General features: G+C 50.0%; 1 protein-coding gene and 1 long non-coding RNA gene across 2 annotated transcripts; both read right to left on the bottom strand.

Moving 5' to 3' along the window:
* Nucleotides 1-1,098: 1,098 nt before the first annotated feature.
* On the bottom strand, nucleotides 1,099-6,211 carry Rtl6 (retrotransposon Gag like 6). Its single transcript, XM_021183592.3, has one exon. It carries the CDS (start codon nucleotides 4,905-4,907, stop codon nucleotides 4,176-4,178), a length of 732 nt encoding a protein of 243 aa, XP_021039251.1. The 5' UTR covers nucleotides 4,908-6,211; the 3' UTR covers nucleotides 1,099-4,175.
* Nucleotides 6,212-10,988: 4,777 nt separating this feature from the next.
* Nucleotides 10,989-12,536, bottom strand: LOC147000723 (uncharacterized). The gene is made up of 3 exons (XR_015045653.1): nucleotides 12,451-12,536; nucleotides 11,361-11,528; nucleotides 10,989-11,087 (listed from the first exon to the last, which is right to left on the bottom strand). It is a non-coding gene; the product is annotated as an uncharacterized LOC147000723 (long non-coding RNA).
* Between the last annotated feature and the right edge of the window lie 2,208 nt (nucleotides 12,537-14,744).

Below are 14,744 nucleotides of genomic sequence, written 5' to 3'. Positions count from 1 at the left end.
CCTGAGCAGGCCAGGTGCTGGGGAACACTGTTGGCAGAGCTTCTGCCTTTGAGATGCCCATTTTGTGGAAAAGACCCAAGTTCAGTGACAACATAAAATATTTGACACATGAAAGGCTGGGGGAGGGGCTGCCAGGAAAAGCCTAATCAGGTCAGGGGGAGTTCCAACAGTAACCTTGAATCTCTGTCGGTGCCCTTGAAACGAGAACAATATGGCCTGAGAGGCAGGAGAGGACCTAGGCTGGTCTAACAACTGGTCAGTACCAGACCTGGACGGTGGGCAGGTGTGGGCTGAAGACAGATGGGTTGAAACAATTTCTGCTGCCTTGGGAGCAACATGGACAGACAATAGGGAAGTCAAAACCATCAGAGGGTCCACTGTGATGGCCAAGTGGAGGAGCCCAGAGGAGGCCCCACAAGACACATGGTCACAGGGGTGCTAGCCTAGCTTCCCTTCATCTCATCAGAGGGTCACCACAGTGTCACAAAGACTAGGGATAGGAGCAGTCTGAGCCTCCTGCTATCTCATGGAAATCCACCACAATGGAGCCGGGCCGTTATTTTGTTTAGAAAAGTTAAGCTTTCATTAAAATATAGTATTTGGGCTTACAGGTCCTTGGTTTCCTTTCATGGCTTAAATGACATTTGAAAACTGTGACATCGTATGGGCTGAAGAGCCTACATGTGCCATGGGATCCTGGAGCCACAAAGATGATCTGAGCAATATGGCTGCTGTGGATGGGCTATGTGACATGGGCACCCATCACACCGTCTGCTCTAGGACTGCACCCACTCTGTACAGGACATGCTCTGGGCTAGGCATAGCTGGCAGAACCATCCCTCCCAGACAGTATAAGTATGACTTGAGGTCTAAACACTGTAACAGGGATCCTTCTACCACACCTGGGCCCCAAGGCCTAGTAGTATGTATGTTTGTGTAAATAACTTCACAACATCACCCAAGATGCTGCTGTGTCCCAGCCATCCACACCCCTGCCCCCGTCCTGGCCAGCAGCCTGGCAGAGCCATGTTCTGCTTGCCTGTGTGCCCCAGCTTCAGTCACACCCAAAGCAAAAACCCAGAGACACTTATAGCAGATACGACACACACCAGGTTAGTATCTTTAATTACATATGGAGCTCTTACAAACTGGTCAGGTCCCCGTCAGTGGGGCAAAGGACAGCGGCAGTCTGCAAAAGAGGAAATGCAGTCACTTGGTGTAAAACCACTCACGGTGAGCTAGGATCGAAAGATGCAACTAAAACATGGTGCGGCTGACCTCTCCAAGTCAGGGAATACTCGGGCCTGGGAGAAGACCCTCAACCAGGAACACTTCCCCTTGCTGGGGGCCATGCAATGGACACTGAAACTTCTGAAAACCGTTTTGTCTGTAGGTAGTAAAAGTTTCAGAGGGCCCCATGTTCACTAATCCAATAATCCTACCTTAGAGAATGTATCCCAAGGAAGAAACTTCGGCTCCTTTCTTGGAGGAAAACCTGACACATTGTCAGTATCTGACAGTACCGGCACTGTTCCTTTGCCTGAGGGGAGGGTTCACAGTCACTCAGGGTAAGGTGGGTGGCACATGGAAACAGTGTTGTCATATGTACACAGTGGGGGTCCACAGGCAGCACCATGGCTGTATAAGAGGCAAAGAAAGATGAGGCCAGAGACAGGAAGGAAACATCAAAACATTGAATTTTACAGTTTTCCTTTCCCCTCCCTGGTCCCCCAGAATTCCTGGTCTGCTGCTGTAGAGAATGGGAAGCCCTGGTCCAGATGTTGATGGCACTGGGTGGGGATGCCTCTCTTTAGCTCCACCGGCTGCCACTGAGTCCAACATGAGGTCCTAGAGAGATGTCAAAGGCGAGGACCTCCAAGACACTGCAAGCTTGCTTGCCTGTCCAAGCTCCAGATCTCACTCCCTAACCCGAGCCTCCTTTCAGAGTGTCCTAGCAAAGCTCCCGACGGACGCCTCCCAGGCAAAGGGCCACAGGATGGTCTTAGCACTCAGGCTACACAGCCGAGCATCTGCCACCCAACACTCTGTCCCCAGTGTGTTCCAGCTAAGCCCCAGGCTTGCTCCCTAAGTCACGCTATGCCTATGCCAACTTCTCCACTGCCATTCACTCCCCTGCAAGCTGAAGCCCAGGGCATGCACATCCAGAAGTGGCTCTGTCCTCTGCAGCAACAGGCATCTATCTCAGGCCCACCCAGATGTCCTAACACAGAGCATGCGCACCCTGTCATGTATTTAGCAGGGGGTGGGGGGTGGGGAGGAGATGGGTCTTTGCTGTTTCCTCAAAGTCACTGAATGCTTTGGGACATGGAGATAATTCCAAGGTCACAGTAAACACTGGGCTGGGAAGTCACCCAAATGCCAGGTCCCCCTGTCCATTAGACGCTGAGTACAGTGAAGCCTCACCTACTGGATGGGTGTCACAGTCTGAAGAGCAGGCACAGTACCGCCGCGACTGTCAATGTGGAGTGACACAACTCCTTCATAGAGCAACTCCCCCATTCCCCTCTCCCTGTTCTCTTCTGAGCTCAAGCAACTAGAACCTTAAGATATGTACAAAGCCTCCCCTCCCCCTCTTGCTCAGCTTTGAGGCCAGTTATCACAGTCTCCCTCTGGAGCTGCATGGGCCTTGCACCTCATCGTCTTGGCTGGGGACAAACCATGGTCCCGACGAGAGCCACAATGGGCCCCTCAGCAACCAATCCAAAGTGTCTCTTCCAGGTCTGACGCAGAGGGCAAGCCTCAACCCTCTCTTGTGTGCTCCAGGCTCCAAGCCACAGAGAGCTATTGAGATGCTGGTCCTAAATACATGCATCAAGAAACAAAACCATTGCCAAGCCACCACCACCAGAGCAGAGGTAGGGACGGAGCCACTGAGGCAGAGTGGCCCAGGTGGGTCAGACCAGATGCAGCAGAAGGTAATGAAGCCACACCTGGAGACAGGCAGCCTGAATGGCTCTGAAGCAAAACCTAATGCAAATACAGCCAGCACCCATTGGTCAGAGGAGCCAGGGCAGGTGACCTGCCTCCCCATTGGGTGGGTCTCTGACAACTTGGAAAGCCACAAAGAAACCTTTCAGTTGTCACCTGCCTCCACATACACCTCCTCCCTACCCCCCATTTTTTCTGGTGCAGCTGTAACTTCACCTGGGGACCCCTCCACCGAAAGGTCATGCATGAGACTCAGCTGCTGGGGATAGGTGAGTACTCTCAGTGGAACCCCGGGAGTCTTCCACCTGCTTATAGCACCATAGTGCCAGCAGGGTGCCCTGGCTGTGCAGTGAGGCTGCTAGACTAACAGAGTTAACAAGAAGCAGGTGGCTATGGGCCGGGAGCCCAGCGAGCAGCAAAGACTCCTGGTCTTGCAAAGGTGGCTGTGCTGGTTAGAGTCAGTCACTTTTCCCAATGACGGAGGAAGTCTCTGGAAGAAGCCGGGTTCTAGGCCCCAGCCTCTGGGCTCCTGAGAGGAGAGAGATGTCTTTCCGTGGGTGCAGAGGCGGTGTTGTTGTTGTTGTTGTTGTTTTTCTTGTGGTCAAGCCAAGACCATGCAGAGGAGGGCAGGAAAACCCAGGAGAGGCACCCATCTCCCCAAAGGGGCCAGGTAGGTATGTAAACACAGTTCATTTGGCATTGAAATGACAGATGATGTCATGGTCCAGAGGCTTGGCTGAGTCTGAGTCTGATCACGAGGTCATCCTCCTGTGAGGCTCTGCTCCTTGGGACTGGATCGTGTGTCCACATGAGACCCGAAGCATTTGGCCACTCCTCGCCAGTTCTTCAGACTAGGGCAGCAAGAACTGTAGGAAGTGCTCCAGGAGCTGAGTATCCATGAGCTGAGCTCGCAGAGGTGGTCAGCCTAAATGGTTCCTGGGCAGGCACATGCCCAAGGGGCTGTGTTGTGATTGCTGGAGAAGCTGGGATTGCAAGCAACAGAAAGGGGGAGCATGCATTGAGTTGCAGGTAACGCTAACAAAACAAACAAATACACACCGCACAGCGGGGTGGGTGACCAATGCCGATGACAGGATGGTCTCCCGTAGAACAGAGAGGCGTGAAGGGTGCCTCAAACAGGGCAAAGCTACTGTATTGACAACTCTCCTCAACAACGGAGTCTAGCTATCTGGGTGGACACAGACTACCAGGATGGTGGCAAGTCCTTAAAGGTTCCGGCCACGAGAGGGCAAGGCTGGTGCGGGATTGGTCCCGTTGGAGGCTGGATGCACCGGGCAGGATCCTGTGCCAGCTGCGGCCAGTTGGCGACACAACATCTGGCGCTCCCGCTCTCGCTCCCGCACAGCCCTATTGGACGCAGATGTCTTCCGTATTTGTGCTCGCCGTGAGTGCCTCAGCGGGGACTTGTAGGTTCTGCGGAGCTCAGCCAGAAACCCCTGGTAATTGTTTCTCAAAGGGCTGTCTGGTTGCATGTGGGGGATGGCCCACTTCTCCGCCTCCCCGGTCAGACGGGATACGAGGAAGGCCACTCTCTCAGCTTCACCGGGGAAGCGGGAGGCTTGAAAAATCATGAACCTGTCCATCTGCATCAGGAACCCTGCCAATTGTCCAGGGTCTCCTGAGAAGGGTTCAGGCAATGAGGTGGGTGGTGTGGTCATGGGTCGGGTCCCATTGGAAGTGATGGCAGAGATAGGTGGAGTAATCTGTAGAGCGCCAGGGATGCGCGCTCGGGTGCGCAGCAGAGTTAGCTCGGCCATCACACTCTCCAGCATGTTGGTGAGGTTGGCCTTCTCCGCCCTCAGTGTGGAGGCCTCGCGCCTCAGCGCGGAGTTGGTGAGGCGCAGGGAGGTCAGGGTATCAACTACGTCATCCATCTGAGCGCTGGCACCAGGGGCAGAGGCTGAGCTTTCAGTTTTGGAGGTCCGAGGTTGGACCATGCTGGCGGCCAAAGTTAAGCCACAGGTACCTGGAGAACCAGAGCGAAAGGCCTTGGATGCTGAAGCAAGCCTGAGGACGCTGGTCCTGTCCTGGACGCAGTTCCTTTCTGCAAGCTTCGCAGGGTCAAAGTGTGGGGCGCTGGCTGGATCTGCTCAGCTCTTGTAGAATGCATAAGCTGGACCTGTCCAGGCCTTACGAGATGCGCGGACCTGCCAGACTTTGCAGGATGCACCTGCCGGAGCTCGGGCTGCGGATGCAGGCACTGCCCACCGGTGCCATGCGACCACCCGCGCGTGAACAAAGGCGACGGCACCTGGACTGGCCCAGGCTGGGCGGCGTATGTACCTGTCGCTCCGCTGCTCCCTCCGCTGCCAAGATGGCCCGAGGGTCGAGGCCGCGCCCGGCCTGTACGTCACGGAGGCCGCCGGAACTGCTTTCCGGGCAGCGGCGGCGGGGGTGGCAATTCCCGCGGGGCTGGCTTGACCAGGTCGCGGCGCTGCGCTGCGCGGTCACCGCGCGGTCTTTGTGCAGGCGCGGCGGGCTAGACGGCCGCTGGGAACCTGGCAACTGGGCCAGGGCCTGCTGGTTGCCATAGAGACCGCTCGCTCTCGGAGCGGCGGCCGGGACCTTGCCTTCCGGAAGTGACGCACCTGCGCCTTTCTCAACAGCCTATTAGCGAGGAGCTTGGCTTCTGCCTGCTGAAATCTTGGAAAGATTAGCTTGGAAATTAGATAGTCTTGGAAAGATTAGCTTCTTTCCGATACCTCCTCAGGCCGCTCGCGGAGCCTCTCAGAGACAGTATCATTCTTTTAAGTGAGATTGACTTTTCTTCCTGTGATTTGAACACCATTCGCATGAACTATATAATCATGGTAGCAAATCTTGACAAGAAAACTAATTTTTTTTTTTTTCTTAAGACAGTCTCCTGTAAACCAGACTGGTCTGGAAAACTCAGAAAGTAGCCAGAAATGACCTTGAACCTCTCCTGCCTCTACCTTCCCCGTGGTGGATTGTGGGAATTCAATACTGGCTCTGAACCCACAATGTAGCCAAGGATGACTACGACCCTCTCTCTCATCCTTCGGTTGCCACCTCCCGTGTGCTGGGATTACTTGCTCTGAGTGCCATAGCCCTCCGTGCACAATGTTGAAGGTTAAACCCAGGGCCTCATGCTTGCAAGCATGCCACCACTGAACTGAATCCCCAGCCTTGGAAACGTCTTACAAAACAAAGCAGAAACATTACAGTTCCCCCTCAGTGTCCTATGCGCGCGCGCATACACATACACACACACACACACACACACACACACACACCATCTTGTTCAATAGTCCACCATTTTCCCACTAGTATCCTAATAGGAAACATTGACTTTTGTGCCTTGTAGATGATCATGTCTCCCTAGTCACATTGAATTTTGAGATTTTCCTAGGGGAGGTAATACAGAAGCATGTCTTTCTATTATTGCCTAGGGCTTCACTGAAAGCCTGTGCTACCTTTTATTCCTGCCTGCCCTCTTGATAGATGGCCAACTTACCTTGCACGCTGAATTTTGTGAGCATAGTTTATGTGAGTCTTAGCGCCTTCCTCTGACAGTTGTTCCTCGTGGTCAGTTCCATACTGGGATAAACTGGGAGAGACAATATCATCTGTGAAGCCCTCCTATGATGCAGTATATCGAGAGTGACGGCAGGTGGGAGACAGACTTGGGGTGGAGATGTGTTCATTCAGTCTATAGATTTTGGGTCTTGGGGTGAGGGATTGTGGCTGAGGGTATCCACACTCTTGAGAGTGTTATGGAATCTAATGCTGTGCTCCTGAGGGGTGGCCCCTGGAAAAAAAATCACACCACACTACAGACCTGGTATAAGGAGGTTTATCTGGGGGAACAGAGGGGAGTGAGGACATGGAGAAAGGGTAGAAGGAGAAAGACAGGAGTAGATCCATGGGGCAGAGAAGGGGGGCAGAGGAGGACAGAAAGGAGAGATAAGCCAGCCAGGAACACATGGGAGTAGAGAGAAATGGGGAGGGGAAGGAAGGGAGAAGGAGAGAGGGGAGGGGAAGGGAGGAGAGAGAGAGAGAGAGAGAGAGAGAGAGAGAGAGAGAGAGAGAGAACTGGGGTAGCCCTGCCAGGCCACCTGCACCTGGTAGCAGGCAGAAGATGATGTAAGCCTTTGCTAGGTTCTAGGAGGAGCCTAGCAGAAACTGCCTGTGGTAGGCTAGCAGAAAGATCTCTTGCATTCCCTTGCTCCAGACTGTATATTTTCAGCCATCGAGAACTCTCCAGAGCATGAAGAAAGAGAGGATAGGAAGAAGACAGTGTACCCTCATGCCACTTCTACAAGGTCTCCAAAATCAGGGGGAGGCAGGAGCTGCAGTCACCTTGACTGAGGCCAAGGAGTTCAAACTCAAAACTTGTTCTGGATTGGGCTCTCTCTTCATCCCCCCCCCACACACACACACCGTGTTTCTGAACATACCTGGGCATCCATCCCCTTGTGTGTCAGGCTCTCGGAACCACAGTGGTACCTCCCAGGTCCCTGGATGCTGTGGGCTACAAAGGGGCTGCAGTTCAGCCGTGATGGACAGTGTAATTCTAAGGTCCCCCAGTGACTTGGTGAGAAATGCCATATGTTGCTGAGAAAGTTCCACAATAGCCTCACTCTTAGTTCCAAGTGAGAAAATTTTTCTATTGAGCATGTACTCAGGAAAAGTAAAAGAACAATTTGCATGCAGCAAATAGAAGCAGCAGGCAGACAGCAAAACATCGGCAAATCAGTGCTCACAGCACCCAGCACAGGCGTCTGGAGCAGCCTGGTTCAGAATAGGCCAAGGTAACAGCATCAATGATGGCTGCACTGGCCGGTTTTGTGTGTCAACTTGACACAAACTAGAGTTATCACAGAGAAAGGAGCCTCCCTTGAGGAAATGCCTCCATGAGATCCAGCTGTAAGGCATTCTCTCAATTGGGGATCAAGGGTGGGAGGTCCCATTTGTGGGTGGTGCCATTTCTGGGCTGGTGGTCATGAGTTCTATAAGAAAGCAAGCTGACTAACCCATTGGAAGCAAGCCAGTAAGCAGCACCCCTCCATGGCCTCTGCATCAGCTCCTGCCCCCATGTTCCTGCCCTGTGTGAGTTCCTGTCCTGACTTCCTTTGGTGATGAACAGCAATGTGGAAGTATAAGCTGAATAAACCCTTTCCTCCCCAACTTGCTCTCTTGGTCATGATGTTGGTGCAGGAATAGAAACCCTGACTAAGACAATGGCTGAGGATGCCCCACCCAGCAATGGCTAGAGAAGAAACACTTAGTGAGAACTCACTTGCAATCAATATGCTTCCTGATTCCCACTCCCACCGTAAGCTTGTGTGTGTATGTGTGCCTCTGGGTTAGATGATTTTAAGATCCTTAGCTACTGGCTGTCTTCCTTTCTCCCGAGCTGAGGCAGGGGCCAGATTGCCCCAGGACAGGGAGTTTTAGAGATCCCTTGAAATGAACATGCTAGGGTCTGACACAAGGGAGCCCCCCCCCTCTACTCCCAGAGTCAGCCTTCAGTAACCTTGAACAGCACAGGACAATTTGCCAATAAAAATGTATACTACAGAAGGAAGAAAGCTCAGCCTAATTTTGGAAATGATAAATCATGACATTTGCTTGTATTTTGTCTCTTTTCGAAGAGGCTATTGTCCAGAAAAAGTGGAGGAAAACGAAAATGCAAAGACAGGTTTGTTGGTTTGTTTGTCTGTTTTTGAGACTAGGCTACATAACCCAGGCTGGCTTCAAATTTCATGCAGGATGCCTTGAACTTCCAATCCTCCAGCCCCCACCTCCCTAGCTGCACAACTATTTTTTTTTTTTTTTTTTTTTTTTTTTGCAATGGAGAGTAAGCCCAGATGTTGCAGGATATTTGATCACATTGTGAACCCTGACACTGTGAACCAGAAAAACCTGTTTCTTGTGGTGTGGCTCAGCAGTAGCACACATCTTTAACCCCTGAACCTTGAAGGCCTTTCTGTTAACAAGAGCTAAATAAAGTCAACGATAGGTCAAGAGGTGACAGAGCAAGCAACCAGTTGGCATCGAGGGAGCATCAGTAAACCCAGGAAAGAGAAAGGGGGGTCTTTGAGTTGAAGGGTATTTGAGATAACATGGAGAAGGAGAAAGAGATGGTGTGTTTTCCTTCTGGGACAGTGGTGGAGTAGGAAGGTCAGCTGGGTGCTTTCTCTGCCTCACTGAGCTAGCAGGCTTTCACAACAGCATCTGGCTCCTGAATCTTCATTTGATAAATCGAATGTTTGAGATTTTGTTTTAAGAAAACAAAACAAAACAAAACAAAAAAACCACCAACAACACAGTGTCTCATGTGTGTTAGGCAAGCTACTCTACCAACTTAGGCAAGCACTCTGCCAATTTAGGCAAATATTCTACCAACTTGGGCAAGCACTCTACCAACTTAGGCAAGCACTCTGCCAATTTAGGCAAATATTCTACCAACTTGGACAAGCACTCTGACAATTTGGGCAAGCACTTTGACAATTTGGGCAAGAACTCTGCCAACTTGGGCAAGCACTCTGCCAACTTGGGCAAACATTATACCAGCCTAGGCAAGCACTCGCCCAACTTGGACAAACATTTTACCAGCCTAAGCAAGCACTCTACCAACTTGGGTAAACATTATACCAACTTAGGCAAGCACTTGACCAACTTGGGCAAGCACTCTGCCAACTGAGTTCTAGCTCCAACCACCAAAACTAAAAGAAATTTTAAAATAAGAAAAGCAGCGGAAGAGGGAATGGCCAACCAGTGACCATCCCTGCTTGAGACCCATACCATGAGAGAGAACCTGCCCCTGACACTGTTAATGATATTCCTCTATACTTGCAGACCGTAGCCTAGCATAACTGTCATCTGAGAGGATTCACCCAGCAGATACAGATGACCCACAGTCAAACATTAAGCAGAGCTTGGGGAATTCGACGGAAGATGGGTGTGATGGTTTGTATATTCTTGGGCCAGGGAGTGGCACCATTTGGAGGTGTGGCCTTGTTCGAATAGGTGTGACCTGGGTGGAGTAGGTGTGTCACTGTGGGTGTGGGCTTCAGATCCTCTCCCTAGTTGCCTGGAAGGCAGTCTTCCACTAGCATCCTTTGGATGAAGATGTAGAACTTTCAGCTCTGCCTGTGCCATGACAGCCTAGATGCTGCCATGCTCCCACCTTGATGATAATGGACTGAACCTCTGAACCTGTAAGATAGCCCCAATTAAATGTTGTTTTTTTATAAGACTTGCCTTGGTCATGGTGTCTGTTCACAGCAGTAAAACCCTAACTAATACAATGGGGAAGAAGGATTGAAAAAGCAAGAGAGGTCAAGGACACCACAAGAAAACCTACAGAATCAACTAACCCAGGCCCATAGGGGCTCACAGAGGCTGAACCACCAAACGGCATGCATGGTAACTGTTGTGTATCTCAGTCTTCATGTGGGGCTCCTAAGAACTAAGTAGTACAGGGGCTGTCTCTGGCTCTGTGGCCTGCCTTCAGATCCCTTTCCCTAACTGAGCTACCTTGCCTAGCCACAACAGGAGAAGATGCACCTAGTCCTACTGCAACTTGATGTGCTAAGGCAGATTGATATCCATGGGAGGCCTCCCCTTTTCTGAGGAGAGAAAAGAGAGGAAGCTGAGACTGGGGTGTAAAGTAAATAGATTAATTTAAATAAAAACTCAAACTAAAGAAAGGAAGGAAGAAAAATAAAGAAAGGAAGGGAGGGAGGGAGGGAGAGAGTGGGGCGAGAGGGAGAGAGAGAGGCATAGGAAAACACTTGGGCTTGGTTCAGGTGCAGGAGCTGCTGTGAAGATCCATCTGATTCAGTGTCTGCTGTGAGCACAGGAGGAAACCCAGACATGGCCTGCAGAGTTCTGAGTCCTTCCTTCTGTAAAATATAGATGCAAGGGTGGGAACAGGGCCAGGTTATTTTTTTAAGCCAGAGGTAAGAAGAGAAACCAGTCACTTCATGGGGGTGACCGCATGTGACCCTTGGACCACACAGACACCATCCCCTTCATACTACCTGGATGGATGTTGATCGTAGGGGCGGGGGGGTCTCTGAGACTTGGAACCTCCAAGTAAAACCATGTTCTTCACTGAAGGCCGGGCCTCAAATAGGACATGCTAGGTTCTGGGAAGAAGTGGGGAGGGATCGGGGGTAAAAGAAGAGAGGGAGAGAAGGAGAGAGATTGTGTCTGATGGCAACCAAATCAACAATCATAAAATGAACTAACTCCAGATAAAATTAAATAGATGGACCAATGAAGAAAGAGACCTTGAAGTGAACACATGTGGGCGTTTGATAAGAGCAATGAATGAGTAATATTTATAAAGAGAACAGGGGAGAAGGGCATAGGACACCAAGATCAGGCAGCTGTGGAGGGGGGCAGGTAAAGGCACTTACCATCAAACCTGACAGCTTGAGTCAATGCCCAGCACTCACACTGTGGAAGTCCTAGTATCATTCTGTGCTGTGACAAAAGTCTGTGATCAAAAGCAACATGGGGAGAAAAGGGTCTGCTGGCTGACACTTCCAGGTTATGGTCCATCCTTGAGGAGGTCTAGACAGGAACTTGAAGCAGAAATCATGGATGAGTGATGCTTGTTTGCACACACCCAGGCTCATGCTCCGCTAGCTTCCTTATACAGCCCAGGACCACATGCCTAGGGAATTGTGCCACCCATAGTGGGCTACACCCTTCTGGATCAATCAGCAATAGAGACAACCCCTCAGAGTCATGCCCATAGGTCAATCTGATCTGGGCAATTCCTCAATGAAGACTTTCCTTTCAGATGACTCTAGATTGTGTCGAGGTGGCAATTAAAGTTAACTAAGATATGTGAACAGAAATCTTCAAGCAAGCATCAGTCCCAAAAGTAGAGAATGTGCCCATGGGCCCATCTCTACTGGCTGGAAAGCAAAGCCTGTCAGCTCAAGGAGAGGAAGATGAATTTGTGCTACAATGTTGACAGGTCTTGCAAGCACCGCATTAAATCAAAGACATCAATCAGGCTTACAGTCTGAATGGAGTAGAAACATTCAGAATAGACAATTCTCAAAGACAGAAAGTAGAGTGATCCAAGCTAAGGTCTGCGGGTGGAGGGAGGAGGGACTGGAGAGCAACTGGGCACAGCTGAATACAGGGCTTCTTTGGGGTGGAAAGTGGTAAATCATCCTGGAGTTAGTGTTGATTGACTATGCGATGTGGAGAATAGCCTGAAAACTGTATGGAGATTTTTTTTTTAAATGGTGTTTCAATTGTATTATTAAAACAACCGAGGGGGAGGGGGCTGGAGAGATGACTCAGCGAGTAAGAGCACTGACTGCTCTTCTGAAGGTCATGAGTTCAATTCCAGCATCCACATGTTGGCTCACAACCATCAGATCTGGGGCCCTCTTCTGGAGTGTCTGAAGACAGCTACAGTGTACTTAAATATAGTAAATAAATAAATCTTTAGGAAAAAAAAAACAACAACAACCGAAAGCCACTCACAGAAATGTGGGGACAAAGGAGATCTTCCACAACTGGATATGAAGTAACTACAGGGTTGGCACGATGGCTTGGCAGGTAGATGCACTTGTCCCGTAAGCCTGGTGACTTGAGTGCCATTTCAGACTGGTGAGATGTGGAAAGAAGGAAGGAACTCCACAGAGCTGCCCTCTGTCCTCCACATGCATACTGTGTTAATGACTCCCACACACACTGGTCATAAACACAGTTGAAAGGAAGAAGCCAAGAGCAGCTGATGTAGTGGCTGAAGAGAGCGCTTTCCTCCTAAGGCTGCACAGGCAGTGATGTCCACAGTTAGCATTTGTGAGCTGCATCGTGCTGACAAGTGTAACCTGTTCACTCGGGAAATGGAAGCGAGAGACACCACCTTAGTCTCGTTTCTACTACTGTGGTAAAACACTCCAACCAAGGTGACTTCCAGAAGGAAGCGTTTATTTGGCTTGTGGTTCTAGAGCAGTGGTTCTCAGCCTTGCTAATGCTGCGACCCTTTGATACAGTTGCTCATGTTGTGAACTCCAACCATACAATTATTCTCATTGCTACTTCATAACTGTAATTTTGCTACTGTTATGAGTAGTAATGCAAATATCTGTGTCTCTCAGTGGTCTTAGGTGACCCCTGTGAAAGGGTCATTTGACTCCCAGAGGGGTCATGACCTGTGGGTTGAGGACCATAAAAATCCATGGCCCTCATAGTGGGGAAGTATGGCAGGGAACAGGCATGGTGACTGGAGCAGAAACTGAGAGTTCACATCTTAAACCATAAGCCGGAAGCAGACAGTGGACTGGGAATGGTGAATAGCTTTGAAATTGAAAAGCCCACCACCAATGCCATAATTCCTCTAGCAAGGCCACACCTTCTTCTAAGCCTCCACAAACCGTGTTACCAACTGGGGACCAAGTGTTCAAACCCCCAAGAGTCTGGTGGACATCTCGTTCAAACCACCAAAGACACTCAGTTTGGCAAGCTGAGAAATCAAACTGACCTTATTTGCATAAACAAAATTGTCTGCAGAAAACTGAAAGAAATCGACAAAGCAGAAAATAAAAGTTCCTGTGACTGTAGATGAACTTGGGTGCTGGGTCCTAGATGGATATTCAAAACTTCAATCTGCTATGATAAACTGAACGAGATCAACCCTGATTCAGGGGGATCAGCTCCAGAGGCCCCACCCCTCCCTGAGGCTCTGGAGAGAGAATCATTAGATACTTTTCTGTTGCTGTGATAAAACACCATGACCAAGACAACTTACAGAAGAGTTTATTTAGCTTACAGTTCCAGAGGGTTAGAAGTCCTTGATATCAGGGACATCGTGGCAGCAGGTGACAGGCATGGCAGCTGGAGCAGAAACCGTCGGCTCACATCTTAAACAGCAAGCAAGAAGCAGAAAGAACAACCTGGAAATGGCAAGGGGCTTTGAAGCCCTAAAGCCCACCCCAGGGACACACTTCCTCCAACAAGGCCATACATAGCCTCTAAGCCTCCATAAACAGGACCATCAATTGGGGATCAAGTGTTCAAATGCATGAGACTATAGAAGATACCTCATGCACACCACCACAGAGAGACACTTTCTTCAGTGGTGTAGACTCTGGTTAAGTTGTCCGTGTCCCAAATGAAAGTTCTTGGTACACACACACACACACACACACACACACTCATACACATGTGCATGCACACACACTCGCATACACGCATGCACCCATACACTCACGTACACATTCTCTCTCTCTCTCTCTCTCTCTCTCTCTCTCTCTCTCTCTCTCTCTCTCTCACACACACACACACACACACACACACACACACACACACCTAAAAAGTATTAAAATAAATTGTATTTGAATATACTAAACACATGGAGAAAAGAATTTTAAATGCTACGTATTGTTGATAATCAGTCGAAAACACCTGGTATAAATCAACCGAAAGACGTGCAGAATATTTGTGTAACGTCCAACCGGGAATATGAAAGAGAACAAAAAAGAATTAAGGACTGTTATTAAGGACTGTTAAGCCATTTCGAGTTTGCTCTCCCTGCTTCCTGTCTGCTGTTTAAGACGTGAGCCCTGGCAAGCAACTGCCTGGCTAAGGTGTTTATCCCTCCCAGGCCGCAGGAGGCTGGCAGCAGTCTTTGGGGTTCGGATGAGAGAGACTCATTCTAAAATATATACCGAGAACAAAAGAACTGGAGGAGCTGAGGCGGTGTTGAAAAAAATAAAACAGCTCATTACCGTCGATCCTATTTCAAGCCTCGTACAGCTGCGCAAGATGAGACC

This window comes from Mus caroli, unplaced genomic scaffold (genome assembly GCF_978045245.1).
Source record: "Mus caroli unplaced genomic scaffold, Mus_caroli_1 scaffold_16, whole genome shotgun sequence".
Classification (NCBI taxonomy): Eukaryota; Metazoa; Chordata; class Mammalia; order Rodentia; family Muridae; genus Mus; species Mus caroli.
This window is presented reverse-complemented; position numbering and strand designations above follow the sequence as displayed.

What these genes read in the sequence shown, in the direction of transcription:
- Rtl6 (XM_021183592.3), bottom strand. Translation starts at nt 4,907, where the DNA reads ATGGTCCAACCTCGGACCTCCAAAACTGAAAGCTCAGCCTCTGCCCCT.